The 27,803-nt window shown below is 42.7% G+C and overlaps 1 protein-coding gene across 1 annotated transcript in view; it reads right to left on the bottom strand.

Annotated features, from left to right (window-relative positions):
• Positions 1-11,524: 11,524 nt before the first annotated feature.
• LOC103369831 (plasma membrane calcium-transporting ATPase 1-like) overlaps positions 11,525-27,803 on the bottom strand; it is a gene marked incomplete at its 5' end in the record, with an annotated part of 49,169 nt that continues 32,890 nt past the window's right edge. Inside the window, 2 exons of the mRNA XM_008298657.1 lie at positions 11,525-16,759; positions 27,253-27,435. Of these exons, the coding sequence (XP_008296879.1) occupies positions 16,514-16,759; positions 27,253-27,435 (429 nt within the window). The remainder of the gene's footprint in view (positions 16,760-27,252; positions 27,436-27,803) is intronic.

Genomic DNA, 27,803 nt, shown 5'->3' with positions numbered 1-27,803 from the left:
TGAAGCTGTGCAGCGTGTGGTCAGACAGCTCCAGCACTGATACCTGATGTTTCCTACCTGTCGTTCTGACAGCGAGCTGCTGAACAAACGACAAGAATGATGAGAGCGAAGCAGCGCAGAGATCTGAGGGACATCTGCATCATCTGCAGCCAAACACATCAGAGAAACACTCACAGCATCTCATGTCACGGCTTTTTCCTCTTTAAAAAAACAACAACACAAAAATACCAATAAAATGACAAAAATCCTAAAATGTAGAGTGAATAAATGTATAATCTATATGTTTAATGTAAAAAACAACAACAAATTGAACACCTGTAACCCTGAACGATGAAAACTGTAAAACAAACATAAAAATAATAACGCAAGAAAGAAAAAAAAGATTTACAAAGATACCGCTTTGTTTACTTTATAGATTAAACTATAACATTTGTTTAATTCAGCCAGTATGTTTCTAAAATCAGTTCTGATTAGTGGATAAATGATTAGTGATAAACAGTAAATCAATCGTTGGTTTTGTGATCAGTGTTTCATGTTTCCTTGTTGATTGTTTTTGAACATGTGAATTTCCATCATAACACATTAAAAACCAAAAGATTTGCCTGATTTCATGTAAAATCAAAGCTACAAGCTGATATCAGCAGATAAGACCTACATAAATGTTTCATGTGCTGTTTTATTATTTAAGACATTTGGACAAAAGAAATTCTCAAAAAGTTCAAAAAGTTCAAAATGTTCAGTGTTTCTGAGTTTGGTTTCGTGATAAAAAAAAATAAATTATTAAATACAATGAATTCATTTTTTCATTTAAAATCAAAAAACTATATCCATATGAATTTAGTTTTTGGTTTCCAAACACAAGAAAGACTTAAAAAAAACAACAGTTTTCATTGTTTCCTCAAACATCTGAAGCCGTTTCTGTTGTTTTAAGTTTGGAAACAAAGAAAAAAAAGTTTTGTTTTTGAATGAAACTACAGATTATCTGATAATAATAATAATAATAATAATGAACAATAATATATATAAATAAATAATCAATCAATCATGATGAGACGCTGGTTTAAAACAAAACAGAGGAAACGTGTTCAAACCATCAAGGTCCTGAATGTGAACGTCTCTAAAATAAAAACCCACATCATGAGCTTCTTTGGTCTTCAACAACTGGTGAACATAAATCCTCACACATAGAGAAGCGACCAGCGGCGGCACAAACCCAAGAACAAAAAACATGAAAACTAAAGAAACTTCAACAGAAGTCTCACCTGGAGCTTCCTTAAGTGTTTAAAGGTACTTACATCGTCCCTGTTGGTTCCTGCAGCTCCTCTGAAGATCTCAAACTCAACTGACTTCTGACTCGACCTGCAAACCTTTTATACCTTCAACACACACACACACACACACACACACACACACACACACTCAGACCTCCCACACTCCGCGACACAAACGTCTGATTTGCTCATGAAACAAGCGTCATCTGTGACTTGTGATCCGGAGTCTTTACATAATCAGGTGTTTTCTAAAGCAGGCTGAGATTCAATTGACGGATTATTTTTCTCTATTTTCTGGTTCTAATCCTGCAGCTTCTGATCCCACAAAGAGGAGTTCAGAGGAGCGCCGGGGCTTTATCGGTTCCACTGAGCTGGAGATTCACAGGAACGAGTCAGAAGAACCGCAGAACGTCAGCAAACCGTCTGCAGCCCTGAACTTCTCCTCTGGTTCAGATGTTTGAGGCCTGGAGCTGCTTCTTCACGCCACGACCAACTAATGAAGCAAACCAACGGTCGCCACGGCGCCGCCACAGCCAGCATCACACATCCGGTCGCCCTGACAACCGCCTCCAGGACCGGTTTCCCTTCGTGAGAAATTTGACCATTAAGGGGTGAAAGATGGAGCTGTGAGAACGTTTAGAGAACGCAGAGAACATCGTGAAGCTCATTAAAACTGATTGGTCACACCAGGAGGCAGACTGAGGTTTAACTGTTGAAGACATGAGATACTTCACCCAGCTGTTCCCAATCATCAGGGAACGTTCCCACAACATCTGCTACCGACACGTTCTAATAACAATGTTTTCATCAAACATTTGAAGACAGTTTTTCATGATAACAAAGAAGGAACGTTCACAAAACAACATTTCATAAATGNAATTTCCATCATAACACATTAAAAAGCCAAAAGATTTGCCTGATTTCATGTAAAATTAAAGCTACAAGCTGATATCAGCAGATAGGAGCTACATAAACACTTTATGTTCAGTTTTATTATTTAGACATTTGGACAAAAGAAATTCACAAAAAGTTCAAAATGTTCAGCGTTTCTGAGTTTGGTTTTGTGATTTAAAAAAAAATAAAAAAATAAAATGAATTAATTTTTTCATTTAAAATCAAAAAACTATATCCATATGAATTTAGTTTTTGGTTTCCAAACGCAAGAAAGAATTTTAAAAACAACAGTTTTCATTGTTTCCTCAAACATCTGAAGCAGTTTCTGTTGTTTTAAGTTTGGAAACAAAGAAAAAAAAAGTTTTGTTTTTGAATGAAACTACAGATTATCTGATAATAATAATAATAATAATAATGAACAATAATATATATAAATAAATAATCAATCAATCATGATGAGACGCTGGTTTAAAACAAAACAGAGGAAACGTGTTCAAACCATCAAGGTCCTGAATGTGAACGTCTCTAAAATAAAAACCCACATCATGAGCTTCTTTGGTCTTCAACAACTGGTGAACATAAATCCTCACACATAGAGAAGCGACCAGCGGCGGCACAAACCCAAGAACAAAAAACATGAAAACTAAAGAAACTTCAACAGAAGTCTCACCTGGAGCTTCCTTAAGTGTTTAAAGGTACTTACATCGTCCCTGATGGTTCCTGCAGCTCCTCTGAAGATCTCAAACTCAACTGACTTCTGACTCGACCTGCAAACCTTTTATACCTTCAACACACACACACACACACACACACACACACACACACACTCAGACCTCCCACACTCCGCGACACAAACGTCTGATTTGCTCATGAAACAAGCGTCATCTGTGACTTGTGATCCGGAGTCTTTACATAATCAGGTGTTTTCTAAAGCAGGCTGAGATTCAATTGACGGATTATTTTTCTCTATTTTCTGGTTCTAATCCTGCAGCTTCTGATCCCACAAAGAGGAGTTCAGAGGAGCGCCGGGGCTTTATCGGTTCCACTGAGCTGGAGATTCACAGGAACGAGTCAGAAGAACCGCAGAACGTCAGCAAACCGTCTGCAGCCTGGAACTTCTCCTCTGGTTCAGATGTTTGAGGCCTGGAGCTGCTTCTTCACGCCACGACCAACTAATGAAGCAAACCAACGGTCGCCACGGCGCCGCCACAGCCAGCATCACACATCCGGTCGCCCTGACAACCGCCTCCAGGACCGGTTTCCCTTCGTGAGAAATTTGACCATTAAGGGGTGAAAGATGGAGCTGTGAGAACGTTTAGAGAACGCAGAGAACATCGTGAAGCTCATTAAAACTGATTGGTCACACCAGGAGGCAGACTGAGGTTTAACTGTTGAAGACATGAGATACTTCACCCAGCTGTTCCCAATCATCAGGGAACGTTCCCACAACATCTGCTACGACACGTTTTTAACAACGTTTTCATCAAACATTTGAAGACAGTTTTTCATGATAACAAAGAAGGAACGTTCACAAAACAACATTTCATAAATGTTGTCCAGATGTTGTCCAGGCCTCCCCTGACAGAACATTTTAACAGCTAACGTGGAACGTTTCCGCAACATTGGCTAATGCTACCTACAAGTTCTAATAAAAAGAAAATGTTAAAGAATGTTTGAAGACAGTGTTCCATCACAACAAAGTAGGAACGCTCTCAGACCAGTATGTTTTGATATACAACATTTTATAAATGTTCCCAACTAACATGGAACGTTGCCGCAACATTGGCTAACGTTAGCTTCATGTTCTAATCAGTTTAAAAAGAAAATGTTTCTAAAAAAATGTCGTCGTCCGAGGCCTTGTTAACATCTGGAAAACATTTTTTGGAACGTTGGTTTGTTTTCCATCTTTGTTATCGTGGAAATCAGGAACACAGAAGATGTTCTATGATTACAAAGGTTCTCAAACCAACATTAAAGAACTGTTTTCCTTGAGGCCTGAATCCTCCTGGTGGAACAGTGTCTGTGTTCCTGACGTTCCGTGATAACAAGGGAGGAACGTTTCATTAAACGTGCTCGTCGCAGACCTGAGAAACGTTTGATTCTCTGATACTAAATGCAGGTTCAGGAGTTTCTGAGTTCTGCTCGTAGCTTTTCTGGTTTTGGTTTTATGATGGCAGAACGTACATTTTGAGTTCTTTTGCTGTTGCAGAGAAAAACTTTAAAGTCAAATAATCTGATACAAATACAAATAAAAGTCTTAACGCTAAAGCACAACATCGTTTTAAATCAGCAGTAAAATTAAACACCTTCACAAGAAGAGAAGCTTTTAACATGATACCCCATCAAAAATAACTCGCATGTTAAAACTGTGCAGCTCAAAGTTTGATTCATCACCATTCAGCACACGTCTCATCACCTCCGTTTAATGTGTCACTCAGTCAAATTACTATTAAATTATATTAAACATTTAAAGAAGCTTTAAAACCAGAAGATCTCACTGCAGCTCTAACAGGGTTTGACGTTTATGTTTGATGATCGCCTTAAATCATCCTGGATCAGACTAATTCCTGGTCACACATAAAGCCAAAGCAGATTAATTAATTCTGCAGAATAAATGAACCTTTACATTAACTCTGCTCTGACATGAGACATTTCCGTTCTCAGGTTGTATCTGATCACGTGTAGCTGCTGTCTGTGGCTGTGAAGCGGCGTTTGTCCACACGGTGGCAGCGTCGCATCGAGCAAACGGAAACGCTGCTGATCTCCTGTGAGAGACTCACTTCAGCAGATCAGTGTCGCTGCTGGAGAGCGCCACCTGCAGGCTGCACAGCTCCTCACAGCCACAACACCAACAAACAACCTCCGGATTTACTGAATGAAGCGTTCACCTTAAATCCATTCTGTTTATCTTTTCTCTGCTGCTCCGACATGTTCTGCATCTCTGACTTGTTTCTGTCGTCCTGGAGACGCTCGAGTCGTCATGGTAACCAAAACACAACCCTGGAGCCAAGATCCAAGTTGGACCTGTTTGGATCTGATCAAGTGATGGAGGAACGGTAGAATTTTTAAATGATGAACTTTTGAAAAGTTGGACTCTTTCTAGAAGAACTAAAAAGCAAAAAGCAGCAGCTTCAGCCGGTAGAAGGATGATTAGAAGGTGCAGGTTACCAGATGATGGACGCACGATTCAAACACGAGTCTCTTCTGTTGTTATTCACACAACACGTATTTACAGTTTTTCCTCTTTTTCCACATTCTGTTGTTCATTTATCACCTTTTATAACTTCTTTATTCTGTTTGATTAATTGCATTGTTCCATCTTTTTTTTTTTAACTGTTTATCTATATTGCATTTCGTTGACGATTTGGAAAAGTGTTGACCTGGATGTGAAGTCTGATAAACATCCTCTGGTCACTTCTGAAAATCAATTCCTACAATTCAATCTGTAGAGATTTCTCCTCTGGCTGGATATAAAGATGATTAAACCGTCTGTGGACAATCGACGACTCCTTCTGACGCCACGTAAATCTGAAAATGAGCAAAGAGGTGGAGCTGAGCGAGTTCACGTTCTTCATTCTGCAGAACTTTAAACAGGTGAGAACCGTCACCACCTGTATGAACGGGCAAAGTAGCTACAGAGAGCAGAACAGTTTTTTTTTATTCCAGGCTGTAAACATGTTTATTTCTACTGTTTGTTGGATATTTTAAGCTGTTGAAACCCCAAAATCTGCCGTTGGGTTTGAAAGGCACGTTTTCTTTAAAAAAATAAAAAATAAAAAGTGAGACCATTTATCAGAGTCACAATTTTAAAAACAGAAAGAATGACCAGATTTTCAGCGTACAGACGGTTCTTTAACTCCTCATCCATGACTTGTTAGAAACCAAATCTGAGCTTAAAGTCCTGATATTTCGTTAACTTTATTCTAATTTTCTCATTTAAAAATTTGCCAAAATTAAAACATTTGCTCGACTCACATCCTGTAATAAACGAAACATCTGCATCGACTTTAAATGAACCCATCAGTGACTCGGCTGAACTGCAGGCAGTGTTCACCCACAGCAGAGAGGAGACAAGTGTGGAAACTGATCAGAAATGTAGTAAAAACATGTCTGTAATATTCTCGTAGATGAATCGTAGCAACGTTTCACCTTCATCCAAGAGGTTTCATCAGTTCTGACTGGCTAGTTGGGAGTTCCAGATACTTAGTAACTAACTAACGTCTCACATAACGAGGGGGAGGAGCAACAAACCCCCAAATGAAACCAAAACTCAGGTGTTAGTGGCTCCTTAAGGATATCAGTACCTGGAACTCCCAACTAGTCAGTCAGAGCTGATGAAGCCTCTTGGATGTGGGGGTCACGATATTTTCTTAAATCATTTCTGTCATTCCAACACATTTCTCAGCTCTCTCTACTTCTAGTCATGTTTGTTCCGTTTCCATTGAGGACTTTATATTACAAAAACATCCAGAAACTGCTGCTTGGAGTTCAGAGGGTTAAAATGGAGGTTTTGGGGGATTGATCAAACAACCACTTAGCCATCACATGGTCAGACCGTTCTCTAATGCTGAGCTAATGATGTGCAGAACGGTCTGACTGAACCTCCTTATCATCAACAGGAGGGAAATGCTCTAAAATGTTTGCATGTCTCTAAACTGATCACAGTCGCGCTAAGCTGAGGCGGCAGCGGCGGTGTTTCGGGACGGGAGGATTGTTTTAGTGGAACACAGGGCGGCTGTGGCTCAGGTGGTAGAGCGGGTTGTTCTCCGATTGCAAAGTTGGCGTTTTGATCCCCTCCACAGCCAAAGTGTCCTCGGGCAAGACACTGAACCTGAAGTTGCTCCCAATGGCAGGCAGCACTTTGCATGGACGCTCTGTCACCACTGGTGTGTGAATGTGTGTGTGAATGAGAAAACATTGTAAAGCGCTTTTTTTGCACAGACCATTTACCCTTTATCAACATTTGCAGCAAGGAGACGAGAACTGATATTAAAATGGACGAACAACTGGCATGGCTGCTTTACTGCACGATTCAGAACCATGTAGACGGTGGAAGAGCAGAATCGATCCCGTCAACATGTGGAGACACATTCACCAACAGACAAACCTGAATATCTGAAAGAAGCACGACGTGACACAGATTTATTTCAAAGTCCAATGGCTTTATTTTATGTATATAGATTTGTATATATTTATATATATATTTATATATTATATATATTTATGTAACAACTTTTACTCAGTTGCTTGATTATCATCTTTTGTTCAGCTTAAGTTCAAAGGACATGACACTAAGACCAAGGCATTCCACATGATCATATCTTACAAAAGAGTAAAGAAAACATGAGTGTGTGCGCCGCTGGGCCACACACACACATACATACATCAGGTGTCGAGGTTCTGTCTGTACAAAGAACTGAAAGCAGAACTGGACTGAGACGAGCAGACGGAGGGGGGGCGCGAGGGGGCTGGGGGTGGGGGGTAGGGGAGGGGGGTAGGAGAACGCGAGGAACCGAATGAACCGCCGGAGCCGAACTGGAGGATTCTGTTGCATAGATTGAAGCAAACAGGAGGAGGATGTGTGACGGAGACGAGGTGACGCACACACTGAGGAAACACAACTCCGCCGAGCCAACACACACACACACACACACACACACAGGCACACACACACACACACCTACACACACACACACACACACACACACACACACGTTTAGGGAAGCACAGGAAGGTTTATTTTGGCTCAAGAACAAATCGCTGCCGAGGATCAGAGTCCGCTGACAGGACCGAAGACGAAGAGGTCACGGCCTCTGGAATGTCTCAGTTTGGCAGGTATTCGCTCATAGATCAGTGCTTTGACCTGATGGTGGCGCTAGATAGAAAATCTAAAGGATCGCCTGAGCTGTTAGCCTCCATTCAAAATGCTTGAGCTCAATTTAACGTCAGTCCGTCCAACAGAGGTCGAGATGTTTGACTCAGGACCAACGTTTAAACCTCGTGGCGACGCTACAGGATGCTTAGCAGGAGAATCGCAAATGTTTCGTCCAACTTTTAGAACAATTTCTCCAGTAGCGTCCACATGTTTCGCTTAGAACCTTAAGTGCTGTTAAGTGTTGACCTTGTGGAGGCCCTGGGCAAAAGTTGTCCAAATGTGCCAAATGTCAAGACAATCCAACTCATGTAATTTTGGAACAAATCTTTCAGTAGAGGTCGAGATATTTTGCTCAGCACCTTAAGGGTCGACCCAACAGCAGCAATGGAGGAAAGTCATCGGATATAGTGTTGGAGTGTTTGGTGAGTGTTTATGCCCAATTTGAGAACAAATAACAATTTATGATATTTTAGTCTGGATCAAAGCGTTTCAGTTTTGTACCACATTTTAGAACAATAGCTCAAATAGAGGTTGAGATGTTTTGGTTAGGACCAAAGTTTAAACCTCGTGGCGACACTACAGGATCGTATGATGGAGAACATCCAATGTTTCGTGCAACTTTGAGAACAATCCGTCCAAGAGACGTCCAGATATTTCACTCAGAACCTTAAGTGTCGACCTTGTGGGGGCACTGGGCAAAAGTCGTCCAAATGTGCCAAATGTCAAGACGGTCCAGCTAATGTAGGTTCAGATAGTTCAGTCTGGTACAAAGTGTTGGATCGCTTTCCAATTCCTTCAGTAGAGATCGAGATATTTTGCTCAGGACTTTAAGTGTTGACCTAAAGGCAGCAAAGGAGCAAAGTCATCGGATACAGTGTTGGAGTGTTTCCTAAATGTTTGTGCCCAATTTGAGGACAAACAATAACATATAGGTCCAGAGTTTTTAGTCTAGACCAAAGTGGTTCACAGTTTTGCACCAAATTCTGGAACAATCCATCAAATAGAGGTTGAGATGTTTTGCTCAGGACCAAAGTTTAAACCTCGTGGTGGCACTGGAGGAAAGTCAGGATGTTTTGTTGGAGAATGGTGAATGTTTCTTCCAACTTTCAGAACAACCCATCCAGAGAAGGTCGAGATGTTTCACTAAGGACAGCAAGTGTCGACCTCATGACGGCACCAAAAGTCGTCCGGATACATTGTTGGAGAATCGCACATGTTGGTGCCAAGTTTCAGGATAATCCATCTAAAACGTGTTCAGACATTTTAGTCTGGAGCAAAGTAGTCTGTTGCTTGGTGCCACATTTCTGGACAAGTCAACAAACAGACATCCAGATGTTTCATGGTGGCGTTGGAGGGAAGTCAGAAGACATCAAAGAATGGGGAATGTTGGTGCCAACTTCAAGGACAATCAAGTCAAAACACTCAGGGGCACAAGTGTCGACCTCGTGGAGCAGTCAGAGAATCACAAATGTTTGCCTCAAGTTTCAGGACAATCCATCTCACAGAGGTCACAGAGGTCACAGGTGTTGACCTCATTTCGGATTAATCGAGCGATGCACCACTTTGGTTCAGACTTAAATATCTGAACATCGGTTCAGGTCAGGTGGGACTGATTGCAGCACATTTTACATTTAATTCAGGTTTAATTTTTTCGATCGGAGGAGCCTGGCTGACATGAAGCTCCTTGTTTGTTAAACCAAGTCAGAGACATCCGAGGTTAAGCGGTAACGAAGCAACTTAACTTTGAGACAACTTTCCTCTGGTGCCTCCTGAGTGAAACATCTCCACTTCTACTGGATGAACGCAAACATTTTGACTGAAGGGTAACAGCTTTGGCTTTCACAATGAAGACATCTTGAACTTCTAGACTCAAAAATGCAACTAGTTTTAGGCCTTAAACAACTGAAGAGAAGGGTTTCTATTGTGCATCATGTTGGGGTCAGAAGACAGACAGAACACTCATGAGCTGAGGAGTTAATGAGGATAAACAGCAGCTTTCAGTCATGACCTCAGTGTTTGTTTAATCCTGTCAGCGGCTCGTCTCTCACATTTCATGCTTCATGCACTTTAATGTGAACACAAGTCAGACGTTTATCTCCACTGAGATGGAAAACTTTAATGCTGGCACTTTATGTTGCTCGTTTCCTCAACAAATAAATGTGGAGTCAAAGTATACTGACAGCGTCTACTTATAATGTTCAGCTGTTATCGTGAAGATTGGCAACAAAACAGCAGCAGATTCACTCATTTCTCTTGAAATCCTGTTGCTGTTTGTCAATACAGGGTTGAAGAAAGTTTCCTGACTATTCTCACGTTTCTCTGTTAAGATGGACATCAGTTTAAAATCCACCTTTCAGTCGCTGTAAAGCCGTCAGGTTTGTCTCTAAAGAGGGCACCGAGCTGTTTCTTTTCAATTCTAGAGAGAATCTAAAACAAACTTTTGAAACTTTGCAGAAAAATTTAAAAAAGAATAGAAATTTTATCAACTGCTTGTCAGAAGGTGGCGCTGTGGGCGACACGGCGGTAATAAATAATAAAGTTCTATTCTATTCTAAACAGAGACGAGACAAAGTAGAAACTAAACTTTGTCATCCACAGAAATAGGAAGTCTTTGGGAAATGTTTTCAACCTGGAAACTGGTAGTTAGCGTTTGTATCAGCGAGCGTCGGCCATGTTTCTCAGCTGATCACATGACTTAAGTGTTCAAACTTCCAGGAAGCCTCAAGCAAACGTAAGAACTGTATTGCAAATTTGAGGAATTAGTTTCTGAAACACAGCGAATGTTTAACAGGGTCAGATTCATAACTCCAGACTGACACATGACAGCAGACGGGTGAGTTACAGCTCAACAGATGAAGCATTTTTAATAAAGATCTCGAGTTATTCTAGAAGATGGAATGAACGGGATCTCCAACAGTTAGACAACAAAGCTGCAGATTAACCTTCTGTATCTACTGACTTCATCTCAAATGTGAAAATGTTTTTCTTTGTCATATGTGAAGATAAACTGAACATCTTTGGTGTTTTCCTCTATTCTAAACAGAAAACCTCAGCAGTGGAAGTAGCTGCGGTCCGACAGTTCACAGCTGAAGCTGACGGTCGGTGAGTGGATCTCTAGATGACGCTAGGAGGGACTTTCAGCGATGGCGAGGCTCCGACATGAACACAAACACTGAGCAGGTGATGGACAGACTCCGTTATCCTCCCGTTTCTCAGAGAAGCAGCAGGATAACGGACGGACGGATGTGATGGGTGAGATGTGGACTCCTGCAGAGCGAACGCCTACCTGAAGCTCATGTTTGAGGCCAGTTAACCTTCATCGTCTGCCTCCTCCTCCTCCTCCTCCTCTCACTGCACAGCTGAGCGGTGATGAGTTCAGGACAGTCTGTAAATCTGAGTGCGGATGAGGCGGCGGGGAGGCGGATGAGATCTGTTTAGTTTCTGGACAAGATGAGATGACGGAAAAACCAAAAGAAGAAGAATCTTCATCTTTCATCAATCCATCCACCAGAAGTCACACAGTTTTAATTTCCTCAGCGTGTTTCACCTCACAGTGCAAATACATGTGTGATGCCGTGTGTTTGAGATTCATTTGAAAACAAGTCAACATTTGGGATGTTTCATTCCGTACTAAAACATGCAGAACACAGAACATTGAACACATATACTGAACAGTTAGTTTTATCCAAATGCATTTTTTTCCTTTTTTTTTTTTTTCTTTTATATCTCTTTTCGTACAGAGTGGCTTTAGGCTACACAGAACACGACGGAACCAATCGCACCAGGTTGGACATATTGCTTTAAACCACCAAATTTTGTATATATGTCATGCATGCCACATAGATGATATTATGTTTATACAAAAATAACACCAACGCCTATTACTGTGTATCATAGTAATTACAGAAAAAAATCTTTTTCAGTCTTTTTTGCAATGAAGTTCAACTGAGAAACCAAATATATCTATATTTTTATATCTAATATATATATATATACACATCATATATATATATATATACCAGACATAAATATATAGATATAATATATAAATATATAGATATATATGTTAAGTGGTTATGACTTTTCCAACTGTGATATTCCAGTTCGTTTGAACCTTTTTTATTGGTGGATTTTGAAGTGGATGTGAAGGTTCTTCTGAGAAAGGCAGTGCTCTGAAGAAGAAGCAACGCAGTCAAAATGCAACGGTGGCCGGACAAGAAGCGAGTTCCTTCTCCGTTCAGAAGTCCTGATGGCAAACTGAGATCTTACACAGTCCACAAACCGGAAAACTAAATCCATGTGCAGATTTTCAGTCCGCTGCTGAGACCGTTTTAATTGGTGACGTGGCTGAAACTAGAAGCACAAACAGGTCGCAGAGTCTCTGATGGCTGCGCTGAGCGCCGGCCGGGAGACGGGAGGGCAACCAGTCCAACCAGTCCAACCAGTCCAACCATCCAATCAGTCCAACCATCCAACAGACGGCGGCCGAGGCGAGAGCAGGGGACGTTCTGATCCGGGGGGGAGGCAGGTGTCATAAGAAAAACTTGTGCAGAGAAAGAAAAGAGATGAGCTGGGTGCTGATTGGCTGATTGCCCCCGCTCTCCCGGGTCAGCGCCGGCAGCTTCACTCAGTCACTTATTGGACAATATTTACACTGTTCTGACTCTGGGAGCATCGTGTGGACGCTATAATCTCTCTTCCCGGGAACAATTTCTAAAACTGTCAATCGTGTTTAAATCGGTGATGACTCCGACAGCTGCGTCCTGTTACAGGCTCCGCCTCCTTCAGCCTCAGTTCTAAATGTACAAATCAGAGGTTTGGGATTTAGACGATCCATCGGTGGTTGGAGGCCGAGCAGACGGACCGGGTGTGTAAACATGTCACTTAACAGCTCGCTGCAACTTATACATTTAAAATGCCAATACCTGGACTGTGTCGTCAAATATTGTCTTTAAACACCAGAATTATGACAAATAATAAACAGGGGAACCCAAACAGACTCAGGTCATTGGTTGGGGGACGTCCAATCTGTTTCTAACATAGATTTGACCTGAGACCAGAGTCCAGGTGGATTCAAGTGATGTTCAGTGTTCGAGAGTTAATCAAAATGTTCTGAGACTGCTCATGTTGCATCACCAGATTTGTCTCCCGGTGACTTCTTTCTGTTCCCTAAACTGAGATTCAAGTTGAAGTGTTGCTGTTTGACTCAGTTTAGAAGATTCTAAAGGTTCTCTGGAGAACATCACAAAGCTGCAGGAGCGCTGGGAGCAGAGCTCACTGCACGAGGAGATCACTTCGACAGGGATGGAGCTGAGTTTATATCAAGCTTGTGGTTTTTATAAGCTCGTAAGTTTTCAATCAACCCTGGTTCTGCTCTGGGTCTCAGGTTCTGGATTCTTTCAGGATAAACTGTTCTCAGATGAGACATACCACCGGACCAAGATCGTCTCGGCCTCCAAACACTTTTGGGAAACAAAGGTTGCTTTGGGCCTGTTTTGTAACCTTGTTTGTTTCACGGTTGTGTTCAGATTAACTTCTCAGGTTTGGTTTGAGACACTGGGAGGCTGTTGTGGAGAGGCCGTCATAGGCCACGCCCCTCAAGAGAAGGCGGAGCCTGGAGCAGGATGCAGCTTTGATCCTCTTTTAAGTCGTCAGCTCCGACACCTGGCGGCTGAAAACAGCATCAGTCCACTCATTCAAAGAAATCGTCGTCGTAGCTTCAAAGTACAGAAACAAACAAACCCAGAGGTTGGATAAATAATTAAACACTCCCATTTAATGTTTGATACAGTTAGCTGTATTCATGTTGCTGAGCTCTAATGGAACTGGATAACTGTGAAATCACATAGCCTGTAGTGTGCCACAACATCGTAGATAAAGTGTTATACTCATGTAAAAGGGGGCTGATGGGACCAGATTGTTGCGATTCCAATTGAACGGCCAACAAGAAGTAAACAAGTCACTGCAGGTTTCTGAGCCCTAACATCAGGTGACCAAGACGACACACGTGGCATAAATATTCAGAGAGCTGTAAAAAGACAGAGTCCACGGTAGATTCATCTCATTCATGTACTGTACTGTCACCAAACTCTTCAGCCTATACATATATATTCATATATCTCCAAAATATTAAAAAGTACTTAATATAAAAATACAGAAGAATTGTAAAAAATGAGCAAAACATTGAATTTTATATGAAAACCATGCAAGAAAGATTCCCCATTTAGTTAAATAGTAACTCTAAGATTCAGGAAAGCAAGGGAATGACAGGGAAGTGGTCGGATGAGAGAAGCGCAGGCGAACTGCCACCGACTCGCTTTTCATGTAAACATTGTAGAGGTCCTTTAAACTTGGTTCGGCAGTGACGACTGAAGATTTTCTCCTTGTTTTTTGGTCGTGTTTGGAGTAAAGGGCCGGGGGAGGAGGGGGAGGGCGGGAGTGAGAAAGTCCAAAGGAAACCTCGATAACAATGAGATAAAAAACAATACAGACAACCTATAAAATATGGCTCTGAGTTACATAGAAAAAGCTCATCAGAGGGGAGAGGAAGAACCAAGTCGTGACAAAAAGTTGGAAATATGGCAGTAGTAGCACATTACTTCGATACCGCGTCCTAGTTCATAGAGAGGTTGATGGCTGCTAGTCGGACTAAGAGGGGATTAGACGCATCGCCGCTTCTGATTGGAGGATGATTCCTTCTTCTTTTAAGACAGTAATCTGCAGACACAGTGGATTTAACTCTACAGGCTGACTGGTGACATCGTCAGTCTCCCATAAACCTCAGCGCAGTCGCCATGCCGACGCCTGTCAATCGGACACGGCAGAGCGAAGAACGCTGGCCGTGTGATGTCACTGACAGCTGATTCAGTTTCTGTTCATGAAATCTGACAAACGAGGGAACATCAGAAGCGGTACTAAGATTTGTGTGAAACACAGGCAGACGGTCCGACGCCGCTCAGAGCTCCGATTACGTCCCGACTGAGACCCGAAACACACTCATCGACACTCAAGCGTTCAGTGTGTTTAAACTACAAGAAAGTTTCAGAGGCGACACATGAAGGCGATGAAAGAATCTTGAACCTTAAGCTTTGTCCCTGAACTGTTGTGGTTCAGTCTCACTGTGTCTGTGTCTCATTGTGATATTCGGCAGGCAGTGAGCTGCGCTGTGGGGGGGCAGTGGGAAAACAGGCGGCGCCCTTTCTTGTTGTGGCCTCATTTCACCAGAGCTACCTGTGCTGTGACACCATTGGCTGCCTTTTGTCCAATCTGAGCGAGGACGCGACCCCACACAGGAGAGTGAGGAAGCGCCACACGGAGGCCCACAAAGGAGGAATGATTGTACTCGCCGACAGTGAAACGCTGAGTATCGACGAGCTCGTTTCTGTCCTGTTGTGCTACAGACAAGAAGTTCACGGAGCTCTGAGCAGACGCTGCTGCAGACGAACACACACGGCAGTCGAAAGAGAATCCCAAATATTCATTCCTAAGTTTTCATGCGACGCAACACGAATGAAACAAAACATGCATCCTACTAGAGGGGGAACGTGAACCACACTCCTGTTTCCTACTATCCATGGCGGGGAGGGGCAGAGAACCCTGACTGGATGAGATGAGGTCAGACCGCCAATGAGCAGAAAGCGAGATCTCCGGACGCCGTCGTGTTTGTGGTTTTTGGTCGTAAACACCCCGTCCTTCCACATGCAACACAGCAGCTAAAGAAAAACCAACACGTACAGACACGATAAAGGGAAGAACATCGGTTTAACCTTGAAGACTGTAGTGTCGACACTCACAAAAATTCTCAGGAGTTAGAATCAACCTTCAATTAACATTCATTGAACATTTTTAAAACAAACAAATGGTGAACATCTAAAAAAAAGAAAAGAAAAAAAAAAAAAGGTTACATTTTTGCATTTGCCTAGAAGTCTTCTGAACACCAAACCCAGCTCAGAGCTGTGTAGAAGAACGGAGGAACTTATGTACATCAGAATCACTGCACTCTTTAAAAAATTCGGTGCCGTTTTTCAGAACGCAGGAATGAAGCGAATACAGAACACAACATGCTGCCGTGAGTCCAGCGAAGATCGAACCCAACGAAGTTTAAAAGCTTTTCAAAAAGGATCGTCCAGTTAAAAAAACAAAAACAAAACAAAACAAAAAAAACCAACAGAGGAGCGAGGACAGGCCTTCGGCTGTGGAGATGCTGGACTCCACCTTCTACTGACTGACTGTGTCCTGGTGGCGGAGAGACAAACTTACAGGCAGAGCGACGCCACAGTCAGTATGAACGAAACACAACGTGGCAGGAATGACCGAGGGGGTGGAGACGAGGTGAAGCAGAATGAGGGGATGAGCAGAGTCATGACTTCCCTCCTCAGGGTGACAGTTCGGTTGGTGGGTGACAGATGATGCTGATGAAGAGGAGGGAGCAGGAGGAGGAGGAGGAGGAGGAGGAGGAGGGCGGAGAAGGAGCTCAGAGGAATGACTCGGAGCTGATGGTCGGGACGCCGGGCGACTCTGGTCCTCCTTGGGCCCCAGACGAGGAGCTGGGGAGGGGGTCGATCTCGTCTCCGGTCTCCTCGATGGGGGGGATGCGGGCCTCCTCCTCGGACAGGGGCACAAACTCAGGATGGGCCATAAAGCTGTGGATGGAGCAACGGGACTCTGGGCTCTCCAGCCCCTCATACAGGGAGCTACGGAACGCATTCACCACCTTAATCTGCAACAGAGAGAGGAGACGTCAGCAACAGGCAGGCTGCATCTGGACGGGGGTGACGTCAAACAGGCAGCGGGGGCTGATGGGAGATGTGGCGGTCGTGCGTCTGAGTCTGGGCAGGGAAGTGCAAAACCACAAAACACAACGTCAACAAGTCAAACAGGCGAATGAGGATGTGGTGGGGGAACAAAGTCACAAAACAGCCGAGTCATTCCATCAAAAATCAGTCAGTCTGCCCCCAGAATCAGACGATTCTTTGTCTGCAGTCACTTTAGTGTTTAAGGAAGCTGTGCAACGTTTAACCTTCAGACTGTGAGTATTTTCAGAGTTACACCCTTTAAACACACAGAGAGCACAAATATCCTGCTTTCATTTACGTTTCCCATCATTTCTGAGCCTCATAACTGAATCAGTTCAGCAGAGAGACACATGAAATCTTCAGAGCTTACAGAACTAATAAACAAAAATCAGATTTGGCGTTCAGACTGTGACACCTGGATGAACGGAAAACTGATTTGGTTGCAGTTTTTTAACAGAACTCAAATTTGTGTTGTTTTTTTTTTTTAGTATTTCATGTGTCGATCTGCTGAACTGATTCAGTTATGAGGCTCAGAAATGATGGAAACAGTAAATGAAAAACCCACCTCGATGCATTTAAGGGCCCATAAGTCTGACAGTAATCATAGTATGAAGGTAAAATGTTCAATAAATATAATGAAGTTACTGTAAATGAACAGATTTTATATGGAATGACTCAGCAAAACAAAGGTCAACACAATGTCTGAGGCGGCTCAGTGCAGGCGTCCATCAAACACACACACAGAGTTCACCTGCAGTGACTCAGATACACAGATTCATCATCTGTAACAGGGTTTGAGACAACTGTTTAAATCTGCTTCCACAATGAGTCTCATAACAAGTTATTCTGGATTGAATTTGGACAAAGTTCTTGTTCTGCTCCCCGAGTTTCTCTTTGATAAAATACAACAACAACAACAACAACGTATATATATAAACACAAAATAAAAACACATAAAACACACAAAAATAAAAAAACAAGTTTCTCACAGGGAATCAGGTTTGTTGGGTTTTCATTAATCTCCATAATGAATAACACTGTTAGTATTTGTGATAGTCAGGTGAAGTTAAGTCTAAATGATCTTTCGTTGGGCTATAATCCTAATATTTAAATTATAAACACTGTAGGCTCTTAACCCCGACATTTAAACTTATTACGTCTCATTTTTCGACTGGACAAAAACAACCATGTGACCAGTTTGTCTTCTGTGCTTAAATAAGAAGTTTTAATCCAGATCACGTCTTAGTTTGTTCTGTGCTTCAGTGGATTTTTATGTAGAAATAAACTTGAGTTTATTTTCAAAACCAGCTGACTTGTGATGAACTAAGGGTTGAAGCTGCAGTTCAAAAGAGAAGAATCGTGTGAAAACAACTCAAATACTGTTGAAGTTCAGTTAAATCAGTTAAATCAGCATCAAATGCTGACACGTTGACTTCAGAAGTTTGATCAGATGTTCCCTAATTTTCCTTTAACTACGTTCTTGTAAATCGAAGAACAAAATGATCTGTTAACTTTAGACTTCAGTGGAGCAACTTTGCGGTTAAATAAAACTTTGCATCAGAGACACACTGATCACCAGCCTGATATTTATCATTGATCAGACATTCAGCGTTTTTCCAATTATCAGCATCGTTATTTATTCAACTAATTTCTGATAACATAAGTTATTTTAGAAATGTGCTGATATGGCTTAAACCATCCATGTGTAGTCTCTGCACCTAAGCATTACTTCCATTCTAAATGAATTTATGGATGATTTTTTGAATCAACTGATTGGCTGTTTGCGCCATAAATTAATAATGAAATAATAATAAGAAGAATTGATAATAATTAATAATAAAAATGTGGATTAGTGTTTGTCAAAGATAAAACAAAACGTCATCTTGTCCAAAAACATTCAGTTTGCTGTCATAGAGGAGGAAAGAAACCAGAAAGTATTGATATTTACGAAGATGCAATCAGAGAACTCACTCAAACCAGTTAATCAATGATCAGAACAGTTGATAATTAATCTATTGTGAAAACTAATTGATTAATGGTTGCAGCTGTAATCAGCACCGACAGATAAACTTTCAAAATTCTGCTTTGATTAAAAAATCATAAAACAATAAATAAGGGCTTCTGGACAAAGTTTCTGTTTTTCTAAGTTTTGTCGCTAAAGTTTTTATTTTCACTGCAAAAACATCAGTTCTATTGATCAGTTATTGGTCTCCTTGATTAACAGTAATTTGTGCTGAAAACCCTCCAACATATCGAAACATGAATGAAAACACAGAAATACTACAAAGGAACTGAGAAACGAGAACTTTCAGGACTGAATGATTCCTGGCACCAGCGAACAACACACACACACACACACACCTACACACACACCTACACACACACAAACACACACACGCTGGGGAAAAACAACAAACGCATGCACACGGTTGTGTATTTATAATCGCACTCGGAGCCAGAATCGGTTCGTCCCCTCGCTGCACTCTTCTCTCTGCCTAAAGTCGTTTTCTGTGTGATGAATCCACAGAGGCTGCAGCTGATCACACTGATTTATACGCACCAGCAGACACTCTTCATTATAATTAATAACCCTGCAGTTCAAAGCTCTCTATTACTGAACCACAAGAGAGCTGGAGGCTGAGCACTGCAGCTTAGAGCATACATGCAACCATCACGCACACACTCACAGCGCGCAAGTTAAAAAGCTCTTGGCTGTTAAACCATGAGAGACTTGCTGAGCCTGACAGATTTAACCCTGCTCAGGATTAACCCATAAAATTATCTCGGTGACCAGGCTGCCGCCTCCGAGGAAAAGAGGAAAAAAAAAAACCCACAACAAAGGAAAAAGGACGCAGATTTCACTTTCACTGTCACGAATCTGAAGGCTCGGCAGCCTCTTTTCTCTCCTCGCTGATCTGTTAGCAGCTCGTCAGGCAGCAGGTCTCTCAGAGTTAATAGATGCATGTTCATAGTTTAAATCTCCGTAACATGCAGGAGGAGAAGCAGCAGGCTGAGAGGGAAGTCATGGAAGGTATTAAAAACAAGAGGAACGAGATCAAGAATAAGCCACGGCAGAGGAAGGTGAAGCAGGAAACACATGGAACCAAGTCAGAGATGGAAACACAGATGAGGTCGTCTGCAGGTTCTCAGTATCTTCTGACTGTCGCCGATTCAGGCGTAATTATTTTTAAAAAGGCTCAGTTTTTAAAGCAGCTGTGGTTGCGTTCCTGTGTATTTGCCCATAGTGAGCTTTGGAGCTCTTCACAGGTGTATTTCTGAATTCTGCACAGGTCCAGACTCGTTGTTTTCTACCTGAGCTCTAAGAATAGGATTCATCTCCATCTGCTCATTAACCAGACAGACAACATGGATTTTTCTCCAAATGTGTAACTCTTCCTTTAAACATCTTGTGATGTTCAGCTGCTTCTCTATCATCTCACTGCATCTCTCTGATTCTTATCGTCGTTCACTTATCACTTTCCTGCAGCTGTTTCATGGCTTTATTTTCTGTTTTAATTACTGCGACTGCAAACTGAGCGTTTCCTGCTGCTGCTGCTTCGCATTAAGAGTTTTCTACCAGAAAACCTTTGGGAGGCTTTTATTGTAAGGCGGCGGTAGACAATGCAGTTTAGCAGACACTGAGATTAGAGGAGCTTTGTCAGCGGTGCTACTTTTCAAAGAATAAATAAATAAAAAATTGTCGACATATGTTGCTCAGTTTTAAATCTTGCCTGTAATGTCTTTATCTCTTCAACAAATCAGAAAAGCACACAAGTCTGTCTTTTGTTTTTCCACGTAGCTACAGATGCTCTCTCATGCTAACTCCACCTCCACAAACCCTGGACACATCAGATACCTGAGATCACCTGAGACACAAGCAGTGAGGATGGTGAATCATGCAGGTTAATGTAGTTCAAACTCAGAAAGAGTGACAGAGTTGAGTGCAGAGCAGCGTTCTGTTAGCGCTCTTAGCTCCGTCACCGACTCACTGCCTGCAGTGGAAGAGGAAGCAGCGGCGGCGGGGGTGGGGCTAGAGAGGGTTTTGGCGGCAGTGGTGTCATTATGCTGGCTGACGACGGACGGCTGGCGGCGCAGGGCACCGGGCACCGCCGCCTGGCCCGTCTGGAAGGTATAGACCACATCCATCTGAAAGAGGGACAGTCACAGCACTCTGTTAGACGGCAGAGACAGAGCGAGGAGGCGGGCCAGGAGGAAGAGACTTCTGCAAAGGTTAGAGAAGGTTTACGGCAGGACGTCTGTGTCTGAGAGTCAGTAATCATTTCATGCAGACAGACAGACAGACAGAAGAGGTAGCTCAAGTTGAAGAAGTGCAGATCTGGAGGGTGAATGTGACAGAAGTGATCTTTTTATAGACAGTTTACAGATATTGTTAGGTGGCAGGAAACCGTGGTGGATGCTGATAAGTTCATCAGGTCGCTGTCAGAAGTTTGGCCTGACACAGATAACAACAGGTTCAGGTATTTTTAGCTGCAAATATAATCAGCCAACATTTAAAAAGCTCTCAGTCCTTGGCAGCTCTCACACAGGCAGATTATTCTCTGTGGAGAATGGTCTGCTGCACCTCAGTGTCTTCCTGCTATACAGAAAAACACTCTGGTGTGTTAGTGTTTATCTAAATCAGTCATGATAGTCTGGTGGAGCCCAAACAGGAACAACAACAGGACGAACCAACAGTGTTCCTCAAAACAACGAAGGAGGTTGTTTTGGTGGAACTTTTCCACTAAAGTGGATCATTTTTAAATGTTCAGTTGCTGCTCAGAGGTTGGCGTTATTTCTTACACTAAAGGGGATTTTGAAAACAGAAACATGTAGGAGAGGAGAAAGCTGCGAAAAATAGGAGGCTTAACAGACTTATACCTACAACCCGCTGAGAGAGAAGAGTTCTCCTCTGATCACCTCAGTTAAACCAAAGCTCTGTGCATGTGTGGCGCAGAGGGTCACTGTGTTGGTCACACGCCTCATGTCTGCTTCGTACTGACCTGCTCTGTATCCACATTAATTCTAAAGGTGATGATATGAGACTACAGATATCATTAACTTTCAAATAAGTGTCCTTATTATGTCCATGCTGCCCTCATCCTGATCGGATCCTAACATGCAAATCATTCGTACAGTGAGGAGGCAACTGGACTCTGTGGAGACGACCGATGGCGAAGTGATGCTGCTGTGGGGAAACTACTCATCGTATTCGTCCAAACGTGTAAACACGAGGCCAGAATTGATTTTCAAGGCAAAATGAGAAAATCCTGACTGTCAGAAATGCAAACATGCACCATGTTGATCACATCTGGAGCAAAACTCAGCTGATTTGTCTGAAGATTCTCAGTCATCCAGGTCATAGTAACGCTCAGAGCTTCAGCAGAAGGAAGCTGGAGGACTCAGGTCACACTGTTCTGAAAACTGTTTCCACATGTCAGATGACTTCATCAGCTTCTAATGTGACGTAAAGACGACACATCGTTAACATTAAGACAGATTCTCGTTAGCATTAAGGTGTTTCTTGCATTTTTAATCCCATGTATTTATTATTTTTCATCTGTGCAGCAGCAGAAAGGAAATATTAGGTAGAGACACACAAGAACATGAAACAGAACCAGAGACGAGAGGAAGAAGAAGAAGAGGCAGAGATCAGTTCAGGTTATAGGAGCGACGAGAAGTTTGAGAGAGAAAGAAAGCCGCAAAATCCATAAGAAACCGTGCAGAACGACGGGACGAGGGAAGAAGTAGAACAATGAGTGAAGAGCTTTGAACCAGGCTGACGGCACTCGCAGGGAGAAGCGGTGAGGACAGGAGGAAGAGGAGGAATGTGTCGTTTGGAGTGACTGATAAAGTTTCGGCGGCGAGGTGCTGCTTGTACCAATTATTCCCCCACTGTGTTTGACTGTCGAGGCGTTGAGCGGCACAACGCTGCCCACCAGGATTAGAGAGGAGGAGGACAGGAAGAGGAGCGTGGAGAGATAAGAACCTAATTAGCTTGCAGCCTTTCGCCGCCTCCCCCTCCATCCCCTCATCCTCCCATCCCAGGAGGACGACGGTCTGATATTACAGATACGCAGCCATGAAGAGAACAGAGCAGCCTCCTCGTTTCTCTGCAGCTTGTCTGATGGTGGAGGAGAGCTTTGTTTATGTTCTCGCATGACGTCCTGCTGTGACGCTCGGAAGCTGAAGGTTTGTTTCTGTTTTTTTCTGTTTGTCCCACATACGTGAGTTTAAACACATCCTGGTTTTGTGAGCAGGTCCACGAGTTAACTCAGAACCCGGATCCAGACACACCAGTCACCGCTGCACCTGTTCAAAGTGCCGTCAAACTGTCTCTCAGTGGTGTGAGGTCACAGCGCACACCTTTACACATGAAACAGGTAAGAACCATCGTAATTAAGATTGTTGGCACTAGACAGTCTGCACCCATGTGGATCATGGGAAAAGCAAAAAACAAAGCGAGGCGGCCTCACTTTGTGTCACATTTTAAATGAATTTCACCCTAAAATGGTGCCGTTATCAGGTAAACACCTCTGGACTCGGTAAAGCCTGCAGTACCTCTGACTTACAGCCAATTTAAATAAAAAGCAGCGCTGCCTGTTGTTATGTGAGTAATGGAGTTGACGGGGTGCCGCCTTATCTCCGGTTTTATTTAACAGTTACATGGACGGTTGAATGCGGTTAAATGGATGTGGCCCAGGGTGTACGGTTGGAACGTGTCTCTTCAGTCACCTTGTGAATGGAGATCATTTGTAGATGTTCTGTCCTTAAAGAGCTGATCTTCAACAGTCTGTTATCATTTAGTTTATTACTAGTTTGTTCACAGTGTGGTGAACATCAAATACAACGCAAAGAAGAATAAAATTAAGATGGTTAAAAGTTAGAGGATGTGATTAGAATTCCTTGCTTCTGCCCTTAAACTGTGAAATGAGATTACATGTTTAGGTTGTTATGTAACCTGTGATCTTTCTGATGATAGCGGTATTTATAGGCAGACCCTCGAGATACAGACACAAGTAAATGTGTTGTAAATTTACTGTATGTACCATGACTGTGAAGTCCTCTGTTTTTAAAGCTCTCTGGAAGCCCCAGTACGCTGCCCACCTGTGGAGCTGCTCAGAGGCTTCCAAGGACAGTATGAGCAACTGGAAGCTGCAGCATAAACCAGATGTTTGCAAACGTCTGTTCTCCTGAAACACCAAATCTATCTTAATCTGCAAACTGCAAGGGATTGGCGTTAACCAGTCCTTAGTCTGGCTCTAGTCTGAACTGTAGAACCACTGGTGTTTCTCTCTAAAAGCAAATGACTGATCAATGTTAATTGCTTTTGCTGACTTTCTTTAATTACTTTGCCTTTTCTGTGTCTTTATTAAATGGTACATTTAATGGCTTCCTCCTTGAACTGGGACTTGTGTTGAATTGAAGTGTGGTATCAGACAAGATTCTGTTGTTTGTTCCTGAACATGAAACATTCGCAGAAATGTTTAAACGCGATACTGTGTCAGTTGGAGTCTGAGGGAGGAAGCGGAGATCGGATGCAGCTCCAGAGCTCCAACAGAGAGACTCCAGAGGACAAGGCAGAAGACGGTATTAGTTATTATTAATTCACATGTGTTTACCCTCTGGCCACAATAAGTACAAGTTAGTCCAGCGCTGAGAGGAAAACACCTGACCTCGCTGACTCCCAGTGTGTGTGTGGGAGCAGAGCACTGGCTGCTGTTACTGTAAGTGGGTGTTAGCATCGAGGCTAATGAAGCCCATAGGGACTGAATGGAGCTGCCTGTGGACATGCTAATGCTCAGTGAGTGCTGCACTAACCTGTAGGAGGATAACACACGCTCCTAGCTTGGCTTCAGTCAGAATGTAATGTAGCATGAGGTTAGTTTATCAATGTGAACAGCTGATTCTCCAGTCGGGTGACATTAAACCGGAAGAGGACAACATAAGTGACTAAAAGAACGTCAGTCAGACTTCAAATGATGGAAAATGACGTCAGAAGCTGAAATATTTCCATACAAATGACCAAGGCTGCACCATTATGGACAAAATGATGATTACAGTGATTTAATTTTTAGAGCCAGAATATTTTGTGCATCTTCAGATTCAAATCAACAGAGCTCATGATGGAGACACGTCTTTATCTGTTCCACGCCACTAGAGGAGCATAAAGATGTGCTCCGTCAGTCCTGCTTTGGTTTTATCAGTTCATTAACTTCTCCAAGACAGAGACTTCTGAATTTTCTGTGTTGTCACTCAGGTGAATTACACAAATTGAGAATATGCATGGAAACAAATGGATGAAACCCACTGACTGATTGGTTTACTGACAAGTGGAAACATCCAGTACGCTGTGTGTGTCGCACGCCGGTCACTGTCTTTAATTTCTGCGTTTTAATGAAGTTGTTCTGTATTGGAACTCTGCAGCAGAGTGTGAAATTAACTGTACAGCTGCTGAAGTGTGTGTGTGTGTTAAATCTCCAGTTGTACCTCCACACACTCGGCTGTGTGTTTTCACTTCTTCCCGACACAAACACAAACTGAACAGTTTGTGTGCACAGAGGAGACGACAGGAAGCTCCAGTCGAACAACTAATAAGCTGCTGCTGCACTAAACTCATCTGCAACGTTGATCATCTGGGCTGGATTTTAAATGTGATAAAAGGGTGCTGAGCTCCATTCAGCCTGACCTGAGGCAGGAGCTTCCTTCGCAAATATTAAAGAGGCAACAGCAGAGAGTTCGGCGAAATAAATCGACACGGAAACTGTAAAGTGCGTTCTAGAATACATTTAAGAAGTTGTGTTTACTCTCAGCCTGCCGCTTTTTAGTTGCATAAACTCTATTTATGTAATTACCTGATAATATGCGGAGACGTTTTATCAGCTGCTTGCTGAGCTTTATGTATGTTGTTTTTCTCTTGAGGACAGGTCAGATAAAGATATCCTCTACTCTTCTGCTGCTAATTCCACCATGAAACAAGCTGCTGTAGTTACCGCTGTGCTGTGTTTCATAACAGGAGATAAGGATGTTGCTGTGTGCCGTCTGAACAAGAAGGTTTGTCTTGGTAGCGGCAAGAAGAGAAGCACTTTGCTCATGCCTCTTACTAAAGCTGCCTCAGCGTAGAGCTTCTCGTGTTTAGACATGTCTGAAGATACATAAATATGCTCTGAATAATAATTTGAACTTTTTAATGAATCAAATTAGACACAATTACCTGAAATGATTAAAATGCCGTCTACACCTCTTCCTTCGTTAAAAAATGCAAAACTGATGAATATGTAAATCACAGCTTCCCCTGATAGTTGAAGCCTGAACTCAACTCAACTCAGATTCTTTGAGTCCAGTGTTTGTTTATCCACGTATGACACGAGCTACTTTATCTTTTAACTGTAAGTACGAACCGCTGCCCTGACGAAGTACATTTAGTTAGCACAGACTACAGCGACATAATATTGCACCCTGAACTCTGTCATGTGTCTGTCGGCGGCTCAAACTCGTTCATACTCGTGTGCAACATCGTGACGTATGTGACGCAACCGCTGCAGAGGATTGTGGGTCAGAATGACGAGGAAAACATGTTCGCTGCAAACTGCAAAATCTGACCGGCTGCAGTAAAACATCCTGGTGTTTTTGACAGCCTACATCATGTTCATACACGTCACCAGGTTTATGTTCTTTGCAGGTGGCTGAAGTGTCACAAAGAGACAAAGTACATGATCTAAGAGTGACTCTAAATGAAGGATTTGATTGGTATTTGTTGGCCGTGGTGCTGAACCTGTCCGGGCACTGACTTGGAACCAGATCCAAAATGGACCCAGCTATCAATATCATATTTAATAAATCCCAAGAGCTTTAGTAAAAAGCAGCTGGACTTCTTTTTTTTTTTGATTTTGTTCTCTTGGATGAGAAGTTACACCTTCATCCAAAAACACTTCTGAACTCATAAAGCTGAATCGTCTTTAAGAACCTTTCAGGGAAGTCCAGTTGTTGTTCACTGAAGCTGTGAAGACTAAAATGACCTGGATGACTGAGGATCTACACAGACATCTTTAGGTGTCTCCTCATTGTCTTGATAAAAAAACAATGTCTCTGCTGGGACAGTTTGGCTTCATTCCCACCTGTTGGTTCAGTGGATGGTCCTCCAGGAGCTGAATTTAAAAGTTAGTTGCGTTTGTTTTCAGAAATGTGTCTGAAAGCTTCACAGGTTTAAACAACAATTCACCAATGAGACAGAAAAACAAAGAAGTTACAGGATGAATAACATCAACAACAGTACGTCCAGACGGCGGTCTTTCCTTCCTGTGGAGAATCCTGAGTTAGTGTGGAAACGGTTACTGCCTTCATGAACACCGACCTGCTGATTTGAAATCAGAGGTAAAGTCAGTGGTAAAGCTGAACCTGAGTGTTTGTGTGCTCGTACCTGAGTCTGGATGCGGTTCAGGCCTCTGAACCAGAGGATCTGGCCTCTCCTCAGCTCCATCTCGGCGTGGTCGATCTCATCGGCGCCCTCCGTCAGCTCCTCCTCGTGGATCTCTTCCTTTCTGGAACCGTGGCCTGCCTCCTTCAGGAACTTCAGGTGGTGTGTCGGGATGGCTGAGATCAGCTGAGGTTCACAGAAAACAACAAGTGTTATAGAAACTGAAAAACATAATGAACATGAACATTTCCCACAGTGTTACCAAAACAATGGAAGCTCCACATACTACAGATATTTAACTATCTACAGTTTCCAGCCTCTACAGACTTTTCCTCTCTACTCTGCTCATCAGCTGTATATGCTTCACCATGCTGGATGTATCTTCCAACTACCTGCTCCTCTGTTCACTGTTTCTGAGCTGTGCTGTATTTATGTTATTGATCCTGTATAGTTTATTTTCCTCTCGATCTCTCTTGTCGCCTCCTCTCTGCTCTGAGGAAACACTGCCTGCAGTTCAATCTGAAAACTCTCTACAGGTTTCACTGTTGGCCACA

Source organism: Stegastes partitus, unplaced genomic scaffold (genome assembly GCF_000690725.1).
Source record: "Stegastes partitus isolate 25-593 unplaced genomic scaffold, Stegastes_partitus-1.0.2 Scaffold1336, whole genome shotgun sequence".
Classification (NCBI taxonomy): Eukaryota; Metazoa; Chordata; class Actinopteri; family Pomacentridae; genus Stegastes; species Stegastes partitus.
Note: the sequence above shows the minus strand (reverse complement) of the source record. Positions and strands in the feature narration are given on the sequence as shown.